This window comes from Neolamprologus brichardi, chromosome 3, assembly GCF_056152115.1.
Source record: "Neolamprologus brichardi isolate AB-2024 chromosome 3, ASM5615211v1, whole genome shotgun sequence".
NCBI lineage: Eukaryota > Metazoa > Chordata > Actinopteri > Cichliformes > Cichlidae > Neolamprologus > Neolamprologus brichardi.
In genome coordinates this window covers 2,440,113-2,455,000 of record NC_142106.1, presented here as the reverse complement: position 1 = coordinate 2,455,000, position 14,888 = coordinate 2,440,113, and the positions used below count along the sequence as shown (strand labels likewise).

The 14,888-nt window shown below is 40.3% G+C and overlaps 1 protein-coding gene across 6 annotated transcripts in view; it reads right to left on the bottom strand.

Moving 5' to 3' along the window:
* The window catches only part of LOC102785947 (protein NLRC3-like), a 172,069-nt gene that overhangs the window by 45,235 nt on the left and 111,946 nt on the right, over positions 1-14,888 (bottom strand). For 3 of the 6 annotated variants that reach the window (XM_087838467.1, XM_087838466.1, XM_087838465.1), the window contains exons 4-10: positions 13,984-14,103; positions 5,920-5,998; positions 5,508-5,706; positions 3,558-5,352; positions 1,487-1,660; positions 1,059-1,232; positions 227-400 (exon numbers count right to left, since the gene is read on the bottom strand). The exons of 2 other annotated variants lie outside the window; for them this stretch is intronic. In XM_087838467.1, the coding sequence (XP_087694593.1) occupies positions 227-400; positions 1,059-1,232; positions 1,487-1,660; positions 3,558-5,352; positions 5,508-5,706; positions 5,920-5,998; positions 13,984-14,103 (2,715 nt within the window). The remainder of the gene's footprint in view (positions 1-226; positions 401-1,058; positions 1,233-1,486; positions 1,661-3,557; positions 5,353-5,507; positions 5,707-5,919; positions 5,999-13,983; positions 14,104-14,888) is intronic. One more of the 6 variants, XM_087838468.1, reaches the window with a different exon arrangement.

Sequence of the window (14,888 nt, the reverse complement as noted above, 5' to 3'; positions counted from 1 at the left end):
CTCTCGCTGGAGGCCTCCAACATTACTATCCCTACTTGATCAGTTACAAGAGTGTTTTTGTTGTGTGCAAAGGAAAAACTTATTATATATGTACTATATATTACATTTATAAAATGTATTATAAATGATTGTTCATTTCACATCTGCACGAAACAAACAGGAAATACGAGAAGGACATGGGAAATGTTTCCAGCTCTTCTTCCTCTATCAGACATTCTCTCCATACCTGAGAGTGTCCAGTTTCCACTGTGGATCCTTCAGACCAGCTGCCAGCAGTTTCACTATTGAGTCTCCTGGGTAATTGTAGCTCAGGTCCAGCTCTCTCAGGTGGGACGGGTTGGAGCTCAGAGCTGAGGCCAGAGAAGTACAGCCTTCCTCTGTGATCAGACAGCCTGACAGACTGCAGACACACAAAACAAACATCAATCAATGAACACACATATATGAACAATCACACTCATCCTACTGAGCAGTACTTGGCTACAGCTGGAAGGAGGAACTCATTTTTCCCAGGAAAAGACCTCCAGGGTTAGGGAGGGTTGACTTTTCCCTCACTTGCTTTATCATAAACCAATGTCTTCTGTCTAATCTTATAAGTAGAGAGAATGTCTATCTTTTCATTCAAAACTGTGAGCTGGTTCCACCAGCGAGGAGGTTGATATCTGAAGGGAGCACCTCCCATTTTACTTTCAGAAACTCAAGGAACCAGAGGTCGACTAGCTGTCTGACAGTGAAGTGCCGCAATAGGGTAATGTAGGAGTATCAGATATGAAGACATATGGATATATGGAGACAAGCTAATATGGGAGAAATATGTTCTCTCCATTTAAATTGTAATAATACTAATCACAGGAAGTTAGTACTATATTAATCTTTAGTATGCTCATTACAGGACATAATCTGGAAAAAAAACAACTCCAAGTCTAATTTTTACAAACTTTTACAAAAATATTTATAAACAGCAATTCAGAGTCTAAAATTGTATAAGCCTTAGCTTTTTAAGTAAGAATATGATACAAATTACAAATTATATGGAGTGAAAATGACTAAACACTGACCTCAGAGTTTTCAGAGTACAATGTAGACTCTGCAGTTCTGCAGAAAGAAATTTGGCTCCTGAATCCTGAATGTCATTGTCACTCAGGTCCAGCTCTCTTAGACAGGAGGACGGGCAGCTTAGAACTAAGGAAAGAGCTTCACAGCTTTTCCCTGAGAGGTTACAGAAATTCAGTCTGACAAAAAAAAACAAAAAAAAAAAAACAAAAACACTGACTTTATAACAACTGATGATGCAATCAGCAGTTACCATTGTCAACATTTAATATTTCAGAAATGGTTGAAAATTTTGCCTTATTTTAAAGAGAAATGTGGCAGTTTACTGTTACTAAGGAATATTAAAAATGCTAAGCTACAAAAAAAAAAAAAGATCTTTACTTTTCAACTAAAATAATTCAACATAAATAAATAAAATATACACTAATCTGACCTCAGAACTTCTAGTGTACAATGTGGACTCTGCAGAGCAGCATTAAGAAGCTTCACTCCTGAATCCTGCAGACTGTTGTTACTCAGGTCTAACTCTCTCAGATTACAGGACGGGGAGCTGAGAATTGAGGACAAAGCTTCACAGCTTCTCTTAGAGAGGAAACAGCCACTCAGTCTAAAGAGAAAAGAAATAAAAATCAGTACAAGGGAAGTCCTTGTTAACAAAAAACCTAAAATGTCAGAAAAAAATTGATCATTAAATTACCATTATACCTCTAAACGGAAAAGCAACTGAGCAACTAGTACAATTAATTAGTAAGTAGGGCTGGGCGACATGGCCTAAAATTCATATCGCAATATAATTTGAAGCATGTGCAGTAACGATATATATCGCGATATATTCTTTTCTTCTGTGTAACGTATTTTCCACACTATTAGGCACACTTAAAATCCTTTAATTTCCTCAAAAATCGAGAGTGTGCCTTATATATGAATTCTGGTTGTGCTTACTGACCTGGAACCAATTTTGGAGTGCAGAAACCTGTTAAAAATGTTTTAGTACAACTTTGGTAAGCCGCACTGCTTGATGGATTGTCAGAGCATTACGGCTGCCGTAGTGAGGAGCTTTGAGGAGTAATCTGGGTCCAAAACTCCGTCCGTTTCAGGTCCCAAAGTCAAACGAACACTAAGAGTTAAAAACGGTCTAAATTATTTCATCTTTAATAAAATCATCAGCGTTGCTGCTTTATCAGGTGTAACAATTAAGTTTAACATCCATGCATCCATGAAAACAGAATTTATTAAATTTAACAGAGTTAGAAGTTAACAGGAAGTTAGCCCGCTAGTTTCCACCTAAACATGACATACCATGCAGATTTTTGAAACTAATTAAAACGTACAGCTCCAGCTGTACTACCACAAGCTACCACTTCCAACATAAATGAAGACAGAAAATTAAACAGCAGTGGCGTTTGTAGGGTTACTGAAGTTGGACTACCTGGTATATAATGTTGTGCTACGTGATTGCTAGCGACACAGCTATGCTAGCATAACATTAGCACAGTGAAGCTGGAGGATGAACACCCACTTTTTTCCAATCGATAAAAGGTAACGTGAGGGATTCTGGTGGTTAGGGACAAATGCAATCGTATAGCAGGATGCTATACACGGGACAAACGTCAGGAGAACAACTGAGATTATTCATCCACAATACAAGGTTAGTTATTAATACACTGCAACAACATGGGAATAGTACAGCTGCGAGAGAATTCAACATTAATGAATCAATGTTACGGAAGTGGAAGAAGTGCAGTTTTTGGCTTTCCCCATATTTCAAAAGTGTTTCATCTCTTTGCTATGACTGTTACCCGGCATAATTTGCAGATGATAATGGTTGTAGCCGCTGCGATGTTTCGACCAAAGCAGGCGCAGCTTGATGACATCATCAACATGCGCTATCGTGATAGAGCGGTATAGTCAAAATCTCTATCGTTGGCCAAATTTATATCGTTTCTATTGTATATCGTTTATATCGCCCACCCCTATTAGTAAGTAAAATTTATTTATATAGCACATTTCACAGATAAAAATCACAAGATGCTTCACAATAAAATCAGAGATACAAATAAAATAATATAAAATAGTGAAAAAAATAATTAAAAGCTCGTTTGTATAAAAATGTCTTCAGCTGCTTTTTAAAGGAGACAATGGAGTCTAGACAACATAAAGACCACGGCAGGGAGTTTCACAGCCTTGGTGCCAGTGCCTAAAAAACCCGATCCCCACGTGTTTTACACCTAGTACGTGGGACCACCAAGTAACCTCTGACCTGACGACCTAAGTGCTCGGGATGAAGCATGAGGTTTCAACAGGTCAGAGATATACTGGGGAGACTCGACTGAAATGAACGGTCTAAAAAACTGATATTTGTTTGGACCAAAAAATACAAGGAATGGACATTAGACCAGTGGAAATCTGTGCTTTAGTCTGATAAGTCCACATTGGAGATCTTTGGTTCCACCCACCAAAAATAAACATTTTAAAAGTAAAGGGATAAGTATATATTTACTTACATGGCTTTGTTGGAGGCTTTGACCACTGGCAGCAGCCTCAGAAGAGCCTCCTCTGAAGCAGAGTATTTCTTCAGGTCAAACACATCCAGATCTTTTTCTGATGACAGTAAGATGAAGACCAGAGCTGACCAGTGAGCAGGAGACAGTTTATCTGTGGAGAGACGTCCTGATCTCAGGGACTGTTGGATCTCCTCTACAAGAGAACAATCATTCAGTTCATTCAAACAGTGGAACAAATTGATGCTTTTCTCTGCATATAGATTCTCACTGAGCTTCTTCTTGATGTACTGAACTGTTTCCTGATTGGTCTGTGAGCTACTTCCTTTCTGTTTCAGCAGACCTCGTAGGAGAGTCTGACTTGTCTGCAGTGAAAGACCAAGGAGGAAGCGGAGGAACAAGTCCAGGTGTCCATTTGGACTCTGTAAAGCCTTATTCACAGCACATTGGTAGAAATTCTCTGCAGATTCTCCTGTTTCAGACTTCTGGGAGTCTGTCTGTTGTTCTTCCAGGAGATTGAGTCCAGAGTTGATGAAGCTCAAGTGGACATGAAGAGCAGCCAGAAACTCCTGAACACTCAGATGGATGAAGCAGAATACCTTGTCCTGGTACAGTCCTCTCTCCTCTTTAAAGATCTGTGTGAACACTCCTGAGTACACTGAGGCTGCTCTGATATCGATGCCACACTCTGTCAGGTCTGATTCATAGAAGATCAGGTTTCCTTTCTGCAGCTGATCAAAAGCCAGTTTTCCCAGAGACTCAATCATCTTCCTGCTCTCTGGACTCCAGTGTGGATCTGTCTCAGCTCCTCCATCATACTTGACCTTCTTCACTTTGGCCTGAACCACCAGGAAGTGGATGTACATCTCAGTCAGGGTCTTGGGAAGCTGCCCTTCCTCTCTGGTTTTCAGCTCATCCTCCAGAACTGTAGCAGTGATCCAGCAGAAGACTGGGATGTGGCACATGATGTGGAGGCTTCGTGATGTCTTGATGTGGGAGATGATCCTGCTGGCCTGCTCCTCATCTCTGAATCTCTTCCTGAAGTACTCCTCCTTCTGTGGGTCAGTGAACCCTCTGACCTCTGTCACCATGTCGACACAGTCAGGAGGGATCTGATTGGCTGCTGCAGGTCGTGTGGTTATCCAGAGGCGAGCAGAGGGAAGCAGGTTCCCACTGACAAGGTTTATCAGCAGCACATCCACTGAGGTGGACTTTCTAGGGTCAGTTAGGATTGTAGTTTTGTGGAAGTCCAGAGGAAGTCGACACTCATCCAGACCATCAAAGATGAACACAATCTGGAAGTCTTCAAAGCTGCAGATTCCTGCTTCTTTGGTTTCAGTAAAGAAGTGATGAACAAGTTCCACCAAGCTGAACTTTTCCTCTTTCAGCACATTCAGCTCTCTGAAAGTGAATGGAAATATGAACTGGATGTGCCCATTGGCTTTGTCTTCAGCCCAGTCCAGGGTGTATTTCTGTGTTAAGACTGTTTTCCCAATGCCAGCCACTCCCCTTGTCAGCACTGTTCTGATTGGTTCATCTCTTCCAGGTGAGGCTTTAAAGATGTCTTCTTGTCTGATTGTTGTTTCTGGTCTGTCTGGTTTCCTGGATGCTGTTTCAATCTGTCTGACCTCATGTTCATCATTGACCTCTGCAGTCCCTCCCTCTGTGATGTAGAGCTCTGTGTAGATCTGATTTAGAAGGGTTGGGTTTCCTGCTTTAGTGATCCCCTCAAACACACACTGGAACTTCTTCTTCAGTGCAGATTTAAGGTTACGATGACAAACTGCAGCTTGAAGCTCTGAATAACAATAGTAAAAAGACATTGTCAACAATCACTTCATGTTTTACAAAATGTCCCCAATAACTGACTGAATACATGTTGGTCCATCTCTTAAAACATTACTAAATGTTTGATTCATCCAGCAGCTTAAATTTAAAAAAAAATCCTCTCACTGCTCTGCAGACATTTAGCTAGCTCCTCCTGCTTCATTCTTCTCAGAAAGTCTAGTGTTATCTTCACAAATGCTTCTCTGCTGCTCTTCCACTCATCCTCCCGCTGACTCTCAAAGCATTCTGGGTAATCTTGACTCAGAACCTTCTGGATCTTCTTCAGCTCGCCCTTCACAAAAGTGATGATGTTGTTCTCCAGCAGCTGGAACAGAATACTTTATGAATGAGCCAATCAGACTGAAATCATGGAGCCAAACATCAGATCTCTACAAAGAGCAGCATGGAGATGACTGTGCACAGAATAGATATATTCAATTCAATTCAATTCAATTCAATTTTATTTATATAGCGCAAAATCACAACAAAAGTCGCCTCAAGGCGCTTATATAAAAGTAGTTGTTGTACATGTACAGACCATAAATATTGAGTCCAGGTGTGTTTGATGCTGCTGGGCAGACTGACCACTGGGAACCTCTGAGGTCTCCTGGTCTGCTCTGTGGAGGAATCATGAAGAATTAGTTCACAGGATAACGACCTAGCAGTACTTTTACCCAGTTTAACTGATACAGCTATCTCAGGTCCTCTCTGGGGCTGTGCAGTTAACCTCTTGGTAGAGAAACCTAACAGAGGACTGTAAAAATGCTCCGCTCTTCTACCCTCTGCTCTTTTTTCCCTTTTCTGGGATGCAGCAGCCAGGTAGAGCTTCCAACCTGATCCGGTGGGGAGGTGTGGGATGCCAGATCAGGTGCCACCTTTCCGGCTCTCCTCTCTCCAATCTGTCTCTTTTATACCACACATAGCGTACATTTATATCCCGCCTGCAAGATCATTTTATATAGATTTATTATATTGTTATGCATGGCTTGGCCATATGAGGCGCTATTAACACACAAACTACAGATCCGATAAGGCAGCACTACAGCCTCCATGCCGAATGCTAGGCTACCTGGGAACATTCCCGCGCCAATCAAGTCAAAGTTCTGTTATTGCGAAGCTAGCCCCTCACAATGGCGAAGAGAAAAGTTGATTCTGAAAGCAGAGCCTTTCAGCACCGGTGGGTGACTGAATATATGTTTACAGACATTGCTGGTAAACTTGTGTGTCTTATTTGTGGAGCTAATGTGGCTGTATTTAAGGAATTTTATTTAAGACGGCACTACGAGACAAAATATCAGGATAAGCTGAAAAACCTAAATGCAGGGCAGAAAATACAGAAAGTAGAAGAGCTAAAGAAGAATCTGACATTTCAGCAGACATTTTTCACCAGAGCAAAACGACAAAGTGAAGCTGTTGTTTTACTGTAAGTTTTACTGTAGCAGAGGAGATAGCCAAATCAGCCCGGCCATTTACCGAGGGAGAGTTTCTGAAGAGCTGCATGATGAAGGTGTGCGACGTCTTGTGTCCAGACAAAACGCAGATTTTGGCAGGCTGATTTTACGATTGCTGATTGGGTTTGTGAGATGGCCACTGATTTAAGAACACAGTTGTGTGAAAGAAGCAAAAACGTTATTAAATACTCTCTTGCTGTGGATGAAATTACAGACATGATGGACATTGCACAGCTGGCCATCTTCATCTGTGGATTACACTCCAATTTGCGCGTTACAGAGGAAATATTGGACATTAAATCAATGCACGGGACAACAACAGGATAAGACATTTTTAAAAATGTATGTCAAAGTTAAACTGACATGAAACTGCCTTACTGACTTACAACAGATGAAAAAAGTGGACTAGTTGGCAGGATGTGAGTAAAGATGCAGGAGGAGAACTGTACTGGTGAGTTAACAGCATATCACCAGGAAAGGCTGTGTGGTAAAGTCCTAAAAATGAAGCATGTAATGATCACCGTAACGCAAACCGTAAATTTTATCTGAGGTAAAGGTTTAAATCACCGTCAATTTCAGTCTTTTATGCGGGAAATAGATTCAGAGTTTGCCGACATTCCTTATCATACAGAGGTCCGTTGGCGCTTTGGTGACTTTGAAGCACAAAAAGAGAATTTCAAGCTGCTTCGCAACCCATTTACAGTTGAGGTGGAAACTGAACCTGTGCAGATTCAGATGGAGCTGATTGAGCTGCAGTGTAATGGGACACTCAAGGCAAAGTGCGACAGTGAAGGGCCCGCACAGTTTATTCGTTCCATTTCCGAAGCAATGCCCCAGCTCCGTCTACATGCGACTCGAACCTTGTGTATGTTTGTTGGCACATATCTGTGTGAGACGCTGTTTTCAGTGATGAAGATTAACAAAACAGCACACAGGAGTCATCTCACTGATGAACACCTGCAGTCCATCCCGAGGATCTCTACAGCAAGACCTCACACCAAACCTAAATGAACTTGTTGCCAAAAAAGATGCTAAGCATCAAGCTCTAACAAAATGACATAAGAGCAAAGAAAACTGACTCTTATGATTTGTTGTTATTTTAACTTTTGCTGAAAAGTAGAAATTTTATTTATATTTCCAGTTGTGTTTTGTTTTTTTTGCATCATCTTCATATTTTGAATTTGTATCATTTTGACAGGAGATATTTTTATGAAGAGCAAAATATTTTAAGTTTATTTTATTTTTTATAAAATGGAATAACAATGGAATAACAAAATCTCAAAAGCAAGAAAATTTCATTGTTTTGATTTGTTGTTATTTTAGCGTTTACTTAAAAGCACAATTTTCATTTATTTTTTCTGGGGTTTTTGGCAGCATGTTCATATTTCTAACTTTCATAATTTTGACAGGATATATTCTTATGGAGAGCAAAATATTTAAAATTAAAGATAATTTTTTTTTCTGGAATAATATTCCTGTTTGTTTTTATTCATATTTATGTTTTAAAAACATTGTTTTAATGTGTTCAATAAATATTTATCAAAAAACTGATTCTAGAGTTTTTATCTTTAAGTATACAAATTATTATCCTAAATTTTCCCTGATCCAAGCTGTTGTGCCCCAGTGCTTTAAAATTACCACCATGAGACCTGTACCAAGGACAGCTACAGCCTCAAAGCTAAAAGACTAAAGCCCAGTAGCACTTACTCCAATTATCATGAAATGCTTTGAGCAGCTAGTCCTGTTTTACATCAAGAACCAGTTTTCCCCCAAACTGGACCCACTACAGTTTGCATTCCACACCGATCAACTGACAATGCGATCTCATTGGCAGTCCGCTCAGCCCTATACACTTGGATCAACGTAACGCCCACATAAGAATGCTGTTCATTTATTTCAGCTCAGCTTTCAACACTGTCATCCCCCATGAGCTGATTAGCAAGGTGGACCTCAGACTCAGCACCTACACCTACCACTGGATCCTGGACTTCCACACTGGTAGACCCCAGACTGTACAGGTTGGAAAATATAAGATGTCTTGTTTAACTGTTCTCTTTTGTGTTAACCTTTGTAAAATTCTGAGGATCATTCAGCTTATATTTATCCAGGAAAACACAAACATCTAAATGCATTTGGACCTTAGGGTGGAGCTGTCACTTGGTGTTCGCTCTCTCTGCAGTAGAGTATCACTTCCTGTTTCTGTTCCAACACACAGTGGTGTTTTTGAGTAGCTTATCTGAATAGCAATTTAATTAAAAACTTTTAGATAACTTCTTCTTCATATTATAATCTTCACGTGCTTCATCCGAAGCACACTCTCTGTGTACTAGCTACCTAATTTATAGCCAAAGTATTTACTCACTGTGTCTTTACTGTTTCGCTAGCTTAGCTTAGCTCATAGCCAACTTGCTTGCAGCATGGCTACTTCACCTGTCCCTCCTGCACTTTCCTGCTCATTGTGTCAGATGTTTAGTTACTCCTCGGCCTCCTTTAGCAGTAATGATAATTATAACAAATGTATCATATTTGCAGTTCTGGAGGCCAGGATTACTGAATTGGAGATTCAGGTTCACACCCTTCATTCACCCGTAGCTAGCCAGGCCCCTGTAGCTGGTGCAGCCAAAGATCGCGTAGGCACCGCTAGCTGTTCCCCGGCAGATCCCAAGCAGCTGGGGAAAGAGGGTGGCTGGGTTACTGTGAGGAGGAAGCATAGTCCTAAACAGAAACCCCAGGTACACCACCAACCCGTTCATGTGTCTAACCGTTTTTCCCCACTCGGTGACACACCCGCTGGGGGTCAAACTCTGGTAATTGGTGATTCTGTTCTCAGACATGTGAAGCTAGAGACACCGGCAACCATAGTCAATTGTCTTCCAGGGGCCAGAGCAGGCGACATTGAAGGAAATTTAAAACTGCTGGCTAAGGGTAAACGTAAATTCAGTAAAATCATAATTCACGTCGCAGTAATGACACCCGGTTACGCCAATTGGAGGTCACTAAAATCAATATTGAATCGGTGTGCAACTTTGCCAAAACAATGTCGGACTCTGTAGTTTTCTCTGGTCCCCTCCCCAATCAGACCAGGAGTGACATGTTTAGCCGCATGTTCTCCTTAAATTGCTGGCTGTCTGAGTGGTGTCCCAGAAACGATGTGGGCTTCATAGATAATTGGCAAACCTTCTGGAGGAAACCTGGTCTTGTTAGGAGAGACGGCATCCATCCCACTTTGGATGGAGCAGCTCTCATTTCTAGAAATATGGACACATTTATTAAACCCCCCAAAATATGACTATCCAGAGTTGGGACCAGGAAGCAGAGTTGCAGTCTTACACGCCTCTCTGCAGCTTCCCTCCTCCTGCTACCCCCCCAAAAACCCATCTCCATAGAGACTGTGTCTGCTTCCAAAAAGACAAAAAACAAACTAAAAACCAGCAACAAACAACTTAAACATTTACAAAGAAAGAATAATACAGTATCCACATCTGAACCAAAGAGTAAAACGGTGAAATGTGAATTATTAAATATTAGGTCTCTCTCCTCCAAGTCTCTGTTAGTACATGACTTAATAATTGATCAACAAATTGATTTACTCTGCCTTACAGAAACCTGGTTGCAGCAGGATGATTATGTTAGTTTAAATGAATCAACACCCCCGAGTCATTCTAACTACCAGAAATCTTGAAGCACAGGTCGAGGGGGCGGTTTGGCAGCAATTTTTCACACCAGTCTATTAATTAACGAAAGACCAAGACAGACTTTTAATTCCTTTGAAAGCCTGATGCTTAGCCTCGTTCACCCCAGCTGTGAAACTCAGAAACCAGTCTTACTTGTTATCATCTATCGTCCACCTGGGCCTTACACAGAGTTTCTGTCTGATTTCTCAGACTTTATATCTAATTTAGTTCTGAGCTCAGATAAAATAATTATTGTGGGTGATTTTAACATCCATGTTGATGCTAAAAATGACAGCCTCAACATGGCATTTAATCTGTTGTTAGACTCAATTGGTTTCTCTCAAAATGTAAAAGAACCCACCCACCGCTTTAATCACACTCAGAATCAGAATCAGAATACTTTATTGATCTCTGGGGGAAATTATTTTTTTGTTACATTAAAAAAAACATTTTGCCATTATAAACCAACATTAACAAGACAGACAATACACTAACTAAGAATAGTACAATACACTAACTAAGAATAGTACAATACACACACACACACACACACACACATATATAAGTCACTTATTAATAAATAGCTGGAAAGGAAACGTGTAGTTGTAGCAGTAACCAGTGTGTTAAGTGGATGCGTTGTACAGAGAGATGGCCACTGGCAGGAAACTCTAGATCTTGTTTTAACATATGGCATAGAAACTGAACATTTAACAGTGTTTCCTGAAAACTCTCTCCTGTCTGATCATTTCCTGATAACATTTACATTTACAATAATTGATTACGCAGCAGTGGAGAGTAGACTTTATCATGGTAGATGTCTTTCTGAAAGTGATGTAACTAAGTTTAAGAATATAATCTACCCACTGTTATCATCGTCAATGCCCTGTACCAACATAGAGCAGAGCAGCTATCTGAACGCTACCCCAACAGAGGTCGATTATCTTGTTAATAATTTCACCTCCTCACTACGTACGACTCTGGATACTGTAGCTCCAGTGAAAACTAAGGTCTCTAATCAGAAGTACCTGACTCCGTGGTATAATTCTCAAACACGTAGCCTAAAGCAGATAACTCGTAAGCTGGATAGTAAATGGCTTGTCACAAGTTTAGAAGATCATCATTTAGCCTTGAGAAATAGTTTGTTGTTTTATAAGAAAGCCCTCCGCAAAGCCAGAACATCTTACTACTCATCACTGATTGAAGAAAATTAGTTAAATTGCAGGAATGTCTTAAAGACATAAAGACCTCGATGGCTGCTAACTTTCTGCTTCTTAATTCAGATCAAACTGAAGTTATTATACTCTATATATTATACTATATATATACTATATATTATGCCCTGAAAAGCTTAGAAATATGGTATCTAAGCAGATTCTTACTCTGGATGGCATTACCTTGGCCTCCAGTAACACTGTGAGGAACCTTGGAGTCATTTTGGACCAAGACATGTCCTTCAATGCACATATTAAACAAATATGTAAGACTGCTGTTACGTGCCAAGAGATGTGGCTTTGCTTTTGTGTTCTTTTTAACTTTTTATCTTTCAGGTGTCAAGCCTGAAAGCCAAGTGTAAAGCGCTTTGAGTGCTCAGAAGAGTAGAAAAGCGCTATATAAGAACGAGTCCATTTACCATTTACCAAGCCTCCACCAGTGGCCAGTTCAAAGTTGATTGGCATGTGTCTATTGGCTGGTCTGGGCACAGTTGGCCAATCACTCTCTGGGGATCACTACAAATGAGCAGCCCCCTGGCCAGCTGGTGGCTGCTGGCTTCTGTCTTATGACAAACATTTGTGTTGGGTTTGCGCTGGTTTAGTTTGTGTTATTCAGCTGTTGAAAGATTTCAACTTTCACAGATTGTGCCAAGATGTGCCAAATTGCAAAACGCCTGGCTATGACTCTACTAAAACCTCTGTAACTTTGCTCTACTTCATCACATCACCATGAATCTTTGGACAGGTAATGTCCACATTTAGATTTATGATTTCCTGGAGTGAAATGTCTACCAGGGCATATTTTCAGAGGTGTTATATGATATAAAACACTTTTAAAATTAGGCGAGGGAAAAAGAAAATTCAAAGTTTTCAATGTTTGGGTCAGGATAACTTTGACACAGTAACATCTGCAGTAATATTTACAGTTCTGATTAAACTCACAAGTGTTAGCTTTATTTTGATACCAAGATTGTATACACAGAGTTTGAAATTCCAGAGAAATACTCCATTTATTCTGAGCATGTCATTTTCGAGTAGGAAGCTCAGAAAAGCCCTTTGGGCTTAAGAGGTTAATTCAGATAAAACTGAAGTTATTGTACTCGGCGCTGAAGACCTTAGAAATATGGTATCTAACCAGATTCTTACTCTGGATGGCATTACCTTGGCCTCCAGTAACACTGTGAGGAACCTTGGAGTCATTTTTGACCAGGACATGTCCTTAAACCCACATATTAAACAAATATGTAAGACTGCGTTCTTCCATTTGCGCAACATCTCTAAAATTAGAAATATCCAGCGTCTCAGAGTGACGCTGAAAAACTAGTTCATGCATTTATTACTTCCAGGCTGGACTACTGCAATTCATTATTATCAGGATGTCCAAAAAACTCACTGAAAAGCCTTCAGCTGATCCAAAATGCTGCAGCAAGAGTCCTGACAGGGACTAGAAAGAGAGAGCAGATTTCTCCTGTTTTGGCTTCCCTTCATTGGCTTCCTGTTAAATCCAGAATTGAATTCAAAATCCTGCTCCTCACATACAAGGTCTTAAATAATCAGGCCCCATCTTATCTTAATGACCTTGTAGTACCATATCACCCTATTAGAGCACTTCGCTCCTGCTCTGCAGGCCTACTTGTTGTTCCTAGAGTATTTAAAAGTAGAATGGGAGGCAGAGCCTTCAGTTTTCAGGCCCCTCTTCTGTGGAACCAGCTTCCAGTTTGGATTCAGGAGACAGACACTATCTCTACTTTTAAGATTAGGCTTAAAACTTTCCTTTTTGCTAAAGCATATAGTTAGGGCTGGACCAGGTGACCCTGAATCCTCCCTTAGTTATGCTGCAATAGGTGTAGGCTGCCGGGGGATTCCCATGATGCATTGAGTTTTTCCTTTCCAGTCACCTTTCTCACTCACTATGTGTTAACAGACCTCTCTGTATTGAATCATATCTGTTATTAACCTCTGTCTCTCTTCCACAGCATGTCTTTTATCCTGTCTTCCTTCTCTCACCCCAACCAATCACAGCAGATGGCCCCGCCCCTCCCTGAGCCTGGTTCTGCCGGAGGTTTCTTCCTGTTAAAAGGGAGTTTTTCCTTCCCACTGTCGCCAAAGTGCTGCTCATAGGGGGTCATATGATTGTTGGGCTTTTCTCTGTATCTACTGTACAATATAAAGCACCTTGAGGCGACTGTTGTTGTGATTTGGCGCTGTATAAATAAAATTGAATTGAATTGAATTAAATTAAAACAGCTCATAACGGTTCTCTTACCTCACTGGTTCATTACTGAAGTTTGGATTGCTATCTTTGGACCAGTCACTCCTCACAGATGGGAATCTAGACCTGACTTCCTCTTCCTCGATCATCATCTTGTTGTGGACTTCAGTCATTCTGAGAGGTAAACCACAAACACTCAGTGAGTGATCCACATCGGGGATTCAAGGAAAACCTGATCTTAGTTGCTGACTCTGAAATTTAAGACCTTTCAATAATAAAAACAAAAAAAGCAAGAAAGACTCATGTTTGAAACAGGACAAAATAATAGGAACACCTGTGAGTATGATCATGTCATATCATATCAGCTCACTGCAAAGTCCAACTTCAGTATGAAACTATATTACAGTGGGATGCTAAAGTCTGGGCAACCTTGTTAATAGTCATTATTTTCCTGTATAAATCGTTGGTTGTTCCAATAAAAAAATGTCAGTTAAATATATCATATAGGAGAGACACACAGTGATATTTGAGAAGTGAAATGAAGTTTATTGGATTTACAAAAAGTGTGCTGTTGTTGTTTAAACAAAATCAGGCAGGTGCATAAATCTGTTTCATTTTATTGATTCCAAAACCTTTAGAACTAATTATTGGAACTTAAATTGGCTTGGTAACCTCAGTGAAGTGAATACAATAATGAGTAAGAGTATTTAAGGGGGTTCATTGTAGGTTTCCCTCCTCTTTTAACTTTCTCTTTAGAGTAGCAACATTGGGGCCTCAAAACTACTCTCAAATGACCTGAAGACAAAGATTGTTCACCATCATGGTTTAGGGGAAGGACACAGAAAGCTGTCTCAGAGATTTAAGCTGTCTGTTTCCACAGTTAGGAACATACTGAGAAAATGGAAGACCACAGGCTCAGTTCAAGTTAAGGCTCGAAGTGGCAGACCAAGAAAAATCTC